The 12,117-nt window shown below is 41.9% G+C and overlaps 1 protein-coding gene across 1 annotated transcript in view; it reads right to left on the bottom strand.

The window, feature by feature from the left end:
* The window catches only part of Flt1 (fms related receptor tyrosine kinase 1), a 175,056-nt gene that overhangs the window by 111,997 nt on the left and 50,942 nt on the right, over window positions 1-12,117 (bottom strand). Inside the window, exons 9-10 of the mRNA XM_036172306.1 lie at window positions 9,431-9,600; window positions 8,330-8,489 (exon numbers count right to left, since the gene is read on the bottom strand). Of these exons, the coding sequence (XP_036028199.1) occupies window positions 8,330-8,489; window positions 9,431-9,600 (330 nt within the window). The remainder of the gene's footprint in view (window positions 1-8,329; window positions 8,490-9,430; window positions 9,601-12,117) is intronic.

The raw sequence follows: 12,117 nt of genomic DNA, 5'->3' as shown, positions 1-12,117 counted from the left end.
GCCCACTAAAGTCTGTATTTCAACAAACAAATCCACCAGGTCAATGGCTACAGAGCTAAAGCATCCTCATCCAAGCACAGATATACGGTCCAGTCTGTCATCCACCAGCTAAGGATCTTGAGTCAGATGATCAGTCTCCAGATTCACAATGAAAATGCTCACCCCATACTTACAAGTCTCTCTATATGGCCAAGGATAACCCGAAAGGCTCTGCCCATGTTCTTCAGGCATTTTCTTAAATTGTGTGGCACTGTTTTTTGCTACCATGAATCCTGGGAAACTATATCAACCTCTGCTGAAAAGACCACAATAAAGCCCATCCAGCAAAGACTTCCTAGGACACAGCCTTCTGGCTTAATTTAAAACACAGAATGAAATGTTTGATAGCAATTATAGGAGGCAGTTAATTCATTAGAAACAGTTACTTGTCGGGTTCACTGCAGTAGTATGAAGATGGGAAAAGAGAGAAATGTTATAAAGCATAGGCAAGTGGAAGAGGCATTTGTCTGGAAGATAAAGTAGTGCTTCTGTTCTCAGGACTGTGTAGGAAATAGTAACAAGGGCTGTTGTCTGGACATTCACGTTGGGCAGTATTGCTTCCTCATCCCACAATTATCCCGGAGAACGCAAGAAGTGTCTCATTAGTAAGTGAACCTTCGCTCCTGGCTAGTGAGAAAAGTTTCCCGTATGAGATGGCCAGTCGTACCCGGCTTAGTTTGCTCTCCAACGCCCTGCTCTGGGCAACTGGTCTTCTTAAGTCCTAAACTGGGCTCTACATTTTGTTTGTGGCCAGTTAAAATTCCCCACAGCATGTCTGATTCGAGCCTGCATACCTAGACACACTCGGCAAAGAGTGTATGTCAGACACTTGGGTATAAAGTTTCAGCTTCTTTAAGAAGAATGCAGTAGATATAAAACAGGAGGGAAGTGATCGTATTTATCAGGATGCAGCCTTCTTAAATGACTGCTTCCCTCAGACATCTGACCTACATTTTGCCTGCGGGACATGCGCACTCTTTGAATTTAATTATGAAAACTCTCCTGAAGAAAGAAAGCCGAACAGAAGACCTAAAATGGTGCCGCGGAAAAATACCAGACGTTCTTGCCAGCCGTCCATTCAGCTGGGTCCTTGAGGACAGTTCTAATTAACCACCAGTGACAATTGTTTTGTTTGTGTCTTTTCATTCTGCATCCTGATGCCCAAACCAGGATTCTCCAGAATGACCTACCCCTGACACAGCCCTAATCACCCTGGCTTGCTTTGCTTGCCGATTTGCAAAAGTAAACAATAGACAGAAGCAATTAGGATGGTACTTCTCAGAGGCTCATCTTTCCCTGCTTCTCTAGGCCACCCCTCCTCCCGAGGAGCAAAGGGTGAACCACACTCAGTCCTGAACCAGTGAGCTTGCTCTGGATATGCACCCACAAACCCCTCTATTGAGTGTTTCAGAAATGGGATGTCAGTGTCATTGAGTGGCAGGGGTTATTATTCTCCGCTTGTCTTCTGAAACACGTAATTAGTTTAGACTCCATATGTGACCTACTTAAGAGTTTTAGAAACAGTGACTTTAGGGTCCGTCACAGATCATTTGAGTTTTTCTCGGAAAACCCACCGGTAGAGCTAGGAAAGGCTTAAAGATGATTCTACCTCCACAGCCTTCCACAAGTTGAGACTTTACTGCTGTCTTTTCCATCCTGAGGGGGCCCATGGGAAAAAGAACAAATAAAGCAGGGAAAATTTTAGAGTCAGGCGGACAGTGGTGATGCCTCTGTTGAACTGTGGCGGCCATAGACGGTCCAGGCTAGAAGAAGTGAGGATGAGGGTTGACATCAATGGTGGGGGATGGCTGCACATTCATATACTCTCTCTCTCTTTCTCTCTCTCTCTCTCTCTCTCTCTCTCTCTCTCTCTCTCTCTCTTTCTCTCAGTATAATTTGGGGCTTCATATACACTAGGCAAGTGCTCTACCATTGAGCATCACCAGCCCCATCTTTTTCTTTCTGACTTGGTATTTGTGTTAAAATCACAGAGACAATTCTATTTGGCAGAATATTACCTATGTAAGCATCCTTCTTTCATCAGTTAAAATGCTGTTCATTTGTCATTAATCTTCAGTTCCTGGTTAAGGTCATTAGTAATTTATAAGCCACAAAAGAGCAACATCCATGCACATCAACTGGGATGTTATTTAATGGTTTTTTTTTTTTTTTTTTTTTGAAAGGTGAACTGCTGTGGGATGTCTTTCTGTATGCTGTGAATATGTGTTGCTCTGATTGGTTGATAAATAAAGCTACAGCAAGGCAGCTTAGAGGCAGGCAGGAAATACAAGCAGATAGACAGGAAGAAGAAAAGAAGAAAGGAAGAGATGCGAGCCAGCCGCCTCAAAAGCAACATGTAATGAGAAGCAGGTAAAGCCATGGAACATGTGGCAATACATAGATTAATTTAATAGGGTTAATTTAAGATATAAGAGCTAATTAGCAAGAGCCTGCCATAATCTATACAGTATGTAAATAATATAAGCCTCTATATGTTTACTTGGGTCTGAGCAGCTACAGGACCTGGCAGGACACAGAAAAACTTCCAACTACAGTGAACATGTTATTTAAAATGACTTTTTTTTTTTTCATTGAGCTCCTCCATTCCTGGGAATGAGAGGAGAGGGGAAGCCAGGAACTGCCATTTACAGAAGGGAAGTTGCTCAGATTAACTAACTGGCCAGGGTCCCACAGAGGTCAGGGGCGGTGCCAAGAATAGAACCCATTTCCTTAATGGCTCGATCTCTAGCTCCACAATAGTACATAATAGATATTCTGCAGGTACACACATATGTCCAATAAGCAACCACCAAACAAGCTGGATCCTACACAATCAAATGATGAGTGATGTTTAACATGGCCAGCAGCTACTACACATTTATGTATGAGATGGTTGACAGTACACATTTGGGTTGAACACTGATGGCATGCAAAGTCAATCTATGTGATGTAGGTAATATTAATGCAATTTATAAAACATTTCTTTGTTCAAACCTGCCTTTTTAAAAGACAAGATCTAATTACATAGGCCGGCTGGGCTGGACTTTACTATATAGGCTGTTTCAAACTCACAGAGATCCACCCGCTTCTGCCTTTCAAGTGCTGGGATTAAGGTGTGCACTGCCATGACCAGCACAGTTGATTCTTAAAAATGACATTTTTGCCAAGAAGTCCACACTATAACATTTTCTCTATTTTAGAGGCCACTTACACGATCAGTAAGTGTCATGTATTACTCTGACTTCAAAACTGTGACCATTAGGTGGTATCCTAGTTGGCTCTTATTGCTGTGATAAAATACTGACCAGAAGCAACTTGTGGGCAAGAGAAGGATTTATCTGGCTTACAAGTCAGCCTATCATCCAGGGAAGCCGAGGCAGGAACTGAAGCCGAGACCATGGAGGAACAGTGTTACGGCTTGCTTCCTCTGGCTCTCTCAGCTGCCTTTCTTAAAGAACCCAGGCCCAGCTGCCTAGAGATGGAACTGCCCCCAGTGGGCTGGGTCCTCCCAGGTCAATCAGTAATGAGGAAAATGTCCCCCAGTCATGCCACAGGCCATCCTCAGCTGAGACTCCCCTCCCTGAGTGTGCTTAAGTTTGTGGCGAGCCGCCAAAAGCTATGGCCGATAGAGAAATAAAGTGACTTGGGCCTATAGTAAAGACCCAGACACACTTCAAAAGCAAACTTGAGTTTTAAAAAAGAGAAAACACACCTAAAACAACCATGTTGTTCTGGCTACTAGTGTGGGAGATGGCCTAAGCTAGCAGAATGTGTCATAACCCAAATGAAGCCCACCCGTGATCTCATGCCTGTGGGGATTAGATGAAATGAGCTCAAACATCCATTAGTCCGTTACCCAAAGGTCTTGTCAGTGCCGAAACACATGCAAACCAAAGCAGCCTTGAACATCTAGATTCTTCCTGAGCAAACAGATCTGATGGTGGGGAGCACAAATAGACAGTGCCCAAACTCCTCTCCTCATCCTCTCTCGGGAACCCCAAGTGCCCAGGGAGGGACTCCTTGTCAGTCTGACACTGGTCAATACAGAGACCAGCCTCTTTGCCCTGCACAGTCTTCTCTAAATCTCCCTTCCCACGTGAGTGTACTAGTGCTGAGACAAAGCTCATCAGGGACTTGCCGTCAAGAGGGATGCCTGTGGCTGGACAGATTGCTCAGTGGTTAAGAACACTGGCTCTTCTTGCAGAGGACTTGGGTTCAGTCCCAGCACCCATACACAACGGCTCACAGCATCTGAAACTCAGGTTCCAGGAGATTTGATGTTCTCTTTGGGTCTCCACAGGCACTGCATGTATCTGATGCATACACATACAAGCGGACAAATACTCATACATGTAAAAAAAAATTTTAAATCCTTTAAAAATAAATAAAAAGAGTATCACCTGGCCCAGGAGGCTTGACCCTATTTTATTCTTTAAAATCAAGGGCCTAGTGAATTCCACGAATTGAGTGTGGACTACAGGAAAGGCAGCCGGTTCACCAGCCTGTCCTGTCCTCCCCCAGCCTTATCCTTGCAGGGTAAGGCAAAACCACTTCTTGCCAGGGTGGGAAAAGATGAACAGAATGGTCACTGAGTGGAGTTGCATCACATTCCCGGAGCACCTCCCTGGGCTTCCTTTTACTTTTATTTAACTCTTCCTAGTTCCTTAATTTTTTTTCCCTCTGACCTGCTTGTTTCCCTCTAGACTTACCAGATTTCTATTTTTAAAGCACAGAGAAGCTGCATTTGACTTCCCATCATCTCTATTCACTTTTCAGAAATAGTCATTCACATTTCTCGTGTTGTGAAATTAGCTCTGATGTAGGCAAACATTTCCCCTCAATGTTCCTTATGAGCGGATGGGTCTCCGAGAAATATGGTCCTCAATATGCTTGGAAGAGCCTAGTCTCCAATTTCTGTCACCATGGACTTTCCCTGACATGTTACCTCTGCCTGTGAAGTATGTTTAATCATCTTTATTTCATGCTAACAGATACATGTGAAGGGTATCCAACATTGAATACTCTCATGGAAGCTTTCTAGGTTGATGCTAGGCTAACACGGAAGAGAGTTAGCAAATATCTAGAAGTCTCTATTGGTTGTTACAGAGAAAGGAGACTAGTCCCCAAACTACTCTTCACCCAGTGTGAAGCTTCCTTCAATTCTACCAAACATTCACAAGAATTGTCTCCTGCTCTGACACTTTACCATACAAACGCATAGGAAAGGGACACGGGAGACATGCAGCCTCTTCTTGCTCATTAGTTATACAAATTTAAATAACACCCTCACTTTATTCTTAGTTGTGTTTAAGCTGATGCATAAAATCCTATAAACTAGACATATAACAGGTTGCTATGTGAAACTTCCATTCACATATAAATTGTAGCGTGTTTAAATCATGTTAAACAAGCTGAAACGTTTATCTTTTTTTTTTTTTTTTTGGTGGCAAAGAACATTGAAAATCCTTTTGTAAATTTTTTTGAGTTATAGAACATATAATTGTTATTTATAGCTACCCTACTGTGTAATAGCCCACCAGGGCATCTTATTAATGCTTCATAAGAATGAATTATAGGGGAAACGGAAACCACAGTATTACTCAGTTGAAACAAAATTCATTTGCATAAAGCATTTTACTACATATTTTTAAGTAAGAAATTTCTAGCTGCATTGTATTTCTGAAGTTTTAAAATATTTGTCAGACTTTAGGAAATATTGAAATTTAAGTGGTCTGAATCTCTCTTTTTGTATTAATTTGGGTATATTAAGTGGCTGGTCACACAAAAAAACCCAATTAGTAATGTTGGGAATACCAAAATAAACTGCTGCTTGAGATACGCCCTTGAACAAGAGTCTCAGATTTAAGCATTAATAATTATTCTGCACATATACAGTTATTATGTATAAAATAATTCTAAAATGTTAGGCATATTTATAACCAAAGATCATGGGTAAATACTACTATGCAAATATGTAACTCAAAATAAGTGTAACAAAACATGCTGATTCATGCCACTAATGAAGGTTCCTATCTGCAGATGAATCTAAGTTAATCAAAGCATATAAAATGTGTCTACACGAAGACACTTATACATTTTTAGTAATGACAGAGGGTTTCATTTGGGTATAAAGCCAGCTTTTCTTCTCCAACACAGTGTAATGAAGCTGTTTGCTATTTCCAGTGTGTTAAAGTCTTACTGGTGACACTGAATATCTCTCACTTAGCCACAAAGTACCAAGCCTCAGCCAGGTGCTCAGTCAGTACCCTCTGACCAAAGACCAAAGCTGCTTACATGTGTATACAGTTTCAGCAGACAATTTCAAGCAAAACCATATTTTAAAAAAATCATGGAAATGAGCCAAATTTTCCATGTTTGATCTATCCTATGTATTATTAAATTGAATTTAAAAATAATAAATTGACTTTAACAGAATAATCCAAATAGTCAACAAACATTTAAGGTAGTACTTCTGAGTCTTGAAGTGTTTTTCTTCAGAAAGGAGTAAGAAGTCTTTCCTGGACTTGGTGAGCATCCTCCACGGAAGGGGAGAAAGAGCTCACACACCACAGAGACCCGAAAGGAAAGCAATGCTCCCTGCCTTCACCTGAGCCCTCAGTCATCATTCATTAGTGTCAATCAAGCCCAAACTCATAACATGGTACCCACCCTCACAACTGCATTTTTCTAATAGAGTAACTACTAAAATTTAGTAAGACAAGAATTGAAATTTTAGATCTGCTGTTATTGAAACAAAAATTTAAAAATCTACAAAAGGCTATGCTATTTTATAAAAATGTGACTCTAAACTTTCATCCTAACTGACCAGTTTTTATTATTTCATTTATCTGTATATTAATACAGATATCAATTCTTGAAACAGATGGACCCACTAAGTAGGGATTGGTGCCTATCTCAAACTGGCAAAATGATACACTGTCTCAGTAGGTCGCTTGTGTTCTCAATGAAACATCCCTGGGGCCTAAATGTTTTGCAACTTCTATATCTATTCTTAGAAAATGACTCTCAAATGAAAACTCAGACTTCTGTGGAAATAGCTGCTTTGCATGAATTCCATTAAAAAAACCCAGTAATTTTCCACTATCATACTGCGTCCTAAACAAGGATAAAGACACAGATGAAGAGTCAGGACTGCAGGAACATCCCAGGAAACCAAACAGCCATCACAGAATGATCCCTCGCTTACTTTCTATCAAGTTAGTTTGGAAGTTTGCTTGCTTTGGTTTAACAGTTATGGTCCCCAACATTCTCCAGGCAGGGTTAAAAGCAATAAGGAGAATAGATGGGCATAATGGTAACCCATGGGCACTTTCAATGGCATCTCCCTATGGTATTTGTCCGTTCTGTTCCTCTTCTTCCAATTAGCTCCCATGAACCAGCATAGGTATCATCTCTCTAGACTAAACAAACGGAACAAAAACAAACAGGGCTCAGGCACAGACAGGATGCAAGGAAATGCCTCCTGGCTGGCAGGAGGGCAGGGGTGCAGTCACTGTGCGGCAGATACTAACTATCTGCTGGCTGTAGTTAGCTGATCCAGAGCCTGGAGACAGACAAACTGGGTCACATGGACTGATGTAACAATGATGATGTGTGAACAACTGCAGCCCACATCTCGGAGGGAGAATGAGCTGGAATGAGGCGTCCAGAGGGTTCACAGAGAAGGTAACACAAGAGCCTTAGGACTTGATAAAAACCAACTTCTTAGGAGACAGACAATGGGTGGAAGCAAAATTCAGACAGATAGAAAAGCATGAGCCAAGTCCAAAAGAGGAAACAGTAGCCATGTGTTGGCCTTGGATTCCAGCCAATGAAGAGAAAATGGGGTTGGGGATTTAGCTCAGTGGTAGAGCACTTGCCTAGCAAGCGCAAGGCCCTGGGTTCAATCCTCAGCCAAAAAAAAAAAAAAAAAGAGAAAATGAAGAATGGGAGGACCAGGTAAGTAACACAGTGGGAGGGCTCTAGGCAGTGCTAGTCAAGTGGGAAAAGGCACAGGCAAGCTCTAACCAAGTCACACGACAGCTCCCAGGTCCCAGGGAAACCTTGGTTCTGTCCCATGTTCCTGTATACTTGAGGGGAAAAAAAAAAAAAAAGATCCCATGAGCCAAGGGTAGGGTGTCTCCAATGAGAATCAATAGCTGTTGTCTACCTGCTTGAATGCAGGGAAAACCTCTGCCCCAAATTCAGTTTACATCCGGTGATGCCCAGTTGTGGCCAATAGAGACTCTCATTAATCTTTGAAAAGTTCTCAGGAAGTTACCATCCCTACCTTTCTTTGGAGCGATTACGGTGACAGGGGTGCCAGAACCACTTGACTGTAGGCTGAGGGATTCCATACACGGTGCAAGTGAGGACTTGTCTGCTGCCCAGTGGGTAGAGAGCTGGACTCGGCAAGGACGACACAGACTTTTCATAGATCTGAGGTTTCACTGGAGAGGAGGAGAGAGAGAGAGAGTGGTAGAGAGCAGAGGGAAGTCAAGGGCAGAGCCGAGGATTTCCTCCTGAATCTCTCGCATGAGAGACCAGTCAGGGGGGTTTTGCTGTCAGGAAACAACACCACAAATAAACACTCATATTATGTAGAAAAACGCCTATTTAATTCCACAGTATGAATACCGTGATGGTAATCAGTCAAAGTCACCTTGCCTGCAGGAGGTAAGAAAACAAGAAGCAGTAGATGGGCATAGTGGTGCACATCTTTAATCTCAGCACTCGGAAGGCAGAGGCAGGCAGAGCTCTGTGTATGAGGTCAGCCTGGTCTACAGAGTGAGTTCCAGGACAGCCAGGACTACACAGAGAAACTCTGTCTCAAAAAACTAACCAACCAACCAACCAACCAACTAACCAACCAACCAAACAAACAAACAAACAAACAAACAACCAAACAACCAACCAAACAAACAAACAAACAGAAAAGATAAAGTAGTTACAATGGGTCAGAAGTGCAGTATTTTTTCCTTTGTTTTTCTGTGGTGCTGGAACCCAGGGCTTTGTACTTACGAGGCAAGTACTCTACTATTGAGCCCACTACAAACAGTTTAAGAATATAAAAATGTATGTGGGGCTGGAAAGACAGCTCAGCAGTTCAGAGCACTGGCTACTCTTGCAGAGGACCCAGGTCAGGTTCCCAGCACCCACAAAGTGGCTCGCAGCCATCTGTAACTCCAGTTCCAGGGGACTTGACATTCTTTTCTGACCTTCTCAAATACCAGTATGCATGCGGCACACATACATGCATACACCAATGCAGATAAAACACTCATACAATAAACTAAACTCATAAACAAATATTTTGAAAGTTTATACTGATTTTGAACTCACAAATTGTTGATAATAGCCATAGAACCCAATCACACCAAATTAAACTTACCATTTACAACCAGAGTAGCAGTGAGGTTTTTAAATAGGTTTGACTGCTTTATGCCCAGCAAGATTGTATAGTCCCCTGCGTCCTCGGTGGTTACATCTTTGATAACTAATGAGTAGCCATGCACCAAATATCGAGCAGATTTCTCCATTGCAGGTGAGCCATCTTTCAACCTGGGGTTAACAGCACAGTGGGTAAGTCACATCATTCACGTCACAATGTCACTTTGAATCCTCAAGTGGGTTCTTTTTGAGTCTCTGGACATGACATAAGCACTGTTTTTTTGTTTTTTTTTTTAAACTTCAGACATTCACTGTTTAATAAAGTCAAGTGAGAGGCTTAAACCGGATAGAATTTCATCTTTGTCCATAAGGAGGAAGAACTACACGAATGAGGAAGAGAAAGTGGTGGCTGTATGTACCTACAAGGGTGTTGGTAGCTGTTGAGACCCAAGTACCAACCCAGAGGTTCAGGTCTGAGTCTGCCAGCTGTTTGTCAAGTGTTTTCTTTAAGGCTCCATGAGAAGTACAAGCACTCGTGTAAGTCAGATCAACTAGATCTGATAAAAATTAAAAGTAGACACTACCATTATGGGCTCATGTGGAGTTCTTATTAATTACATAAACGGTCACACCAACGGTCCCTTTCATAGAGGCACTGTTGTGAAACCAAGATAATCCCCCTTGAGGAAGAACAATGGGAAGTTCCAGGCAGCACGAACTTAAAGATGTTTTTAATGTAGAATCAATGCCTTGATGTCATCTGTTTGTAGTGAGACTCAGGTAGCCTGGCCTGGCCTGGCCCTATCTGTATGCTGCCACAAGTGCGATGGCAGATAATTATCAGTGACCATCTATCTTGAGTTACAGTGTCCCTCAAGACTTCTGGAAGTTCTCAAGACCCCTTCAAACTCAGTCTATGGCTTAATTTTATACTTTGTTGTCTTTTAAAGACTTTTATCTGATGTTTAAGTGTTTGCAAGCATGCATGTATGTGCACCATGTGTGTGCAGTACCCACAGAAGTCAGAAGAGGGCACTGGGTCCCTTGAAACTGAGTTACAGGTTGTTGTGAACTTCTTTGTGAGTGCTGGGAAATGAATCCAGGTCCTCTACAAGAGCAGCCAGTGCTCTTAACCACTGAGCCATCTCTCCAGCCCTGTGATTTCAAATGAACAGTTCTTTGAATGGGCCCTTTTATTTTTAGGGCATGTACTATGCAGTAGAAAGAGGTATAAATGGTTCTTAGTCAGGCCTGCAGACCTGGGGACAAGTTCCCTGGGTCTCAGTTCTGAGTTGGTTAAAATGGCTATATGCTGTGATCACAAATAGCATGTTAGTATTGTTTCAGTTGCATCCTACTAACAAGGCATCATTTCAAAAGTGGCTGTTTTGTTTTATTGTTCCTTGCTACTCTGTGACTGAATAAACCAGCATGGATAGACAGGGGTGTGTAGACATAGAAGAGTGAGCATGCTGTCTGGTCATTAAATTACTACCAACTATTCTATTAAATTTAGTAATTCTTCTTCTCTTAAACCATACTTGGTATATCTAGCAAGGAAATTATGTTTTAGTAACTTTTTAGATATTATAAAATAGAAATATCCATTTATTTCCCACTACAATGCTGTGAAGGTTTAGTACACAGTTTCAACTTGTTATTTAATTTCCTATTAAATATTTGAGTTAGGGGCTCTTGCTCTTCCCAAGGTCCTGAGTTCAATTCCCAGCAACCACATGGTGGCTCACAACCATCTATAATGAGATCTGGTGCCCTCTTTTGGACTGCAGAGATACGTGCAGACAGAACACTGTATACATAATAAACAAATAAATCTTTAAAAAAAATATTTGAGTTAGGAGCTGGGGGTAGTGGCACACACCTTTAATCCCAGCACTCAGGAGGCAGAGGCAGGTGGATTTCTGTGAATTTGAGGCCTTGGTCTACAAAGTTCCAAGATAGTCAGGGCTATACAGAGGAACCTTATCTTGAACCTCCCCCCCCCCCCCCCCCCCCCCCCCCCCGCCACTGCAAAAAAAAAAAAAAAAAAATTGAGTTAGCTGCAAATAAACACTGAAGGGCTGAGGGCCAGACAAATTCTTGCGAGGATTTTCTCAAATGGCAGGGCTTCTCTATTGTATGGATTGTTTTTCTAATCAACAGTGAGTGGACCTTTTGTTTAAAATGTAGTGATTTAAGCCAAAGATAATGACATTAAAAGTAATTTAGCAAAATGACTGCAGATTTAAGACAGATTGCATTGTTTTACATAGGTGCTGTACTGGTCTGACTTTTTAAAGAAAAAAATTGTGTAAGGTATTTCTGAAAACCGTAATTAATTCAAGTAGGTCCACTTGTCTACACCTACCCATGAGTAAGTCCTGCCGCTATTAATGTTTGTTGAAATTTTAAACCAAGGCTGGGACTTTCAACCCAGCCACACATAAAGGAATTATTTTTGGCATCTTCATTACAAGGGCCCACTTCTTCGGAGTTAATAGAGCATGCTACACATTCAAGATGCCTCTGTGTTATTGCCCAACACATCTCATTCAAAGACTGTTGACATCATACAAGGGTTTGGAGGTGCGGGAATTTAGTATGTGTGAGCGACTGCCGAACTGAACAGGGCTCTCAAACCCCTCAAGTCTCGCTTCACCCCTGGGCACCGCTTCCAGGCCTAGCCAG

The sequence above is a fragment of the Onychomys torridus genome, chromosome 22, assembly GCF_903995425.1.
Source record: "Onychomys torridus chromosome 22, mOncTor1.1, whole genome shotgun sequence".
Taxonomy (NCBI): domain Eukaryota; kingdom Metazoa; phylum Chordata; class Mammalia; order Rodentia; family Cricetidae; genus Onychomys; species Onychomys torridus.
This window is presented reverse-complemented; position numbering and strand designations above follow the sequence as displayed.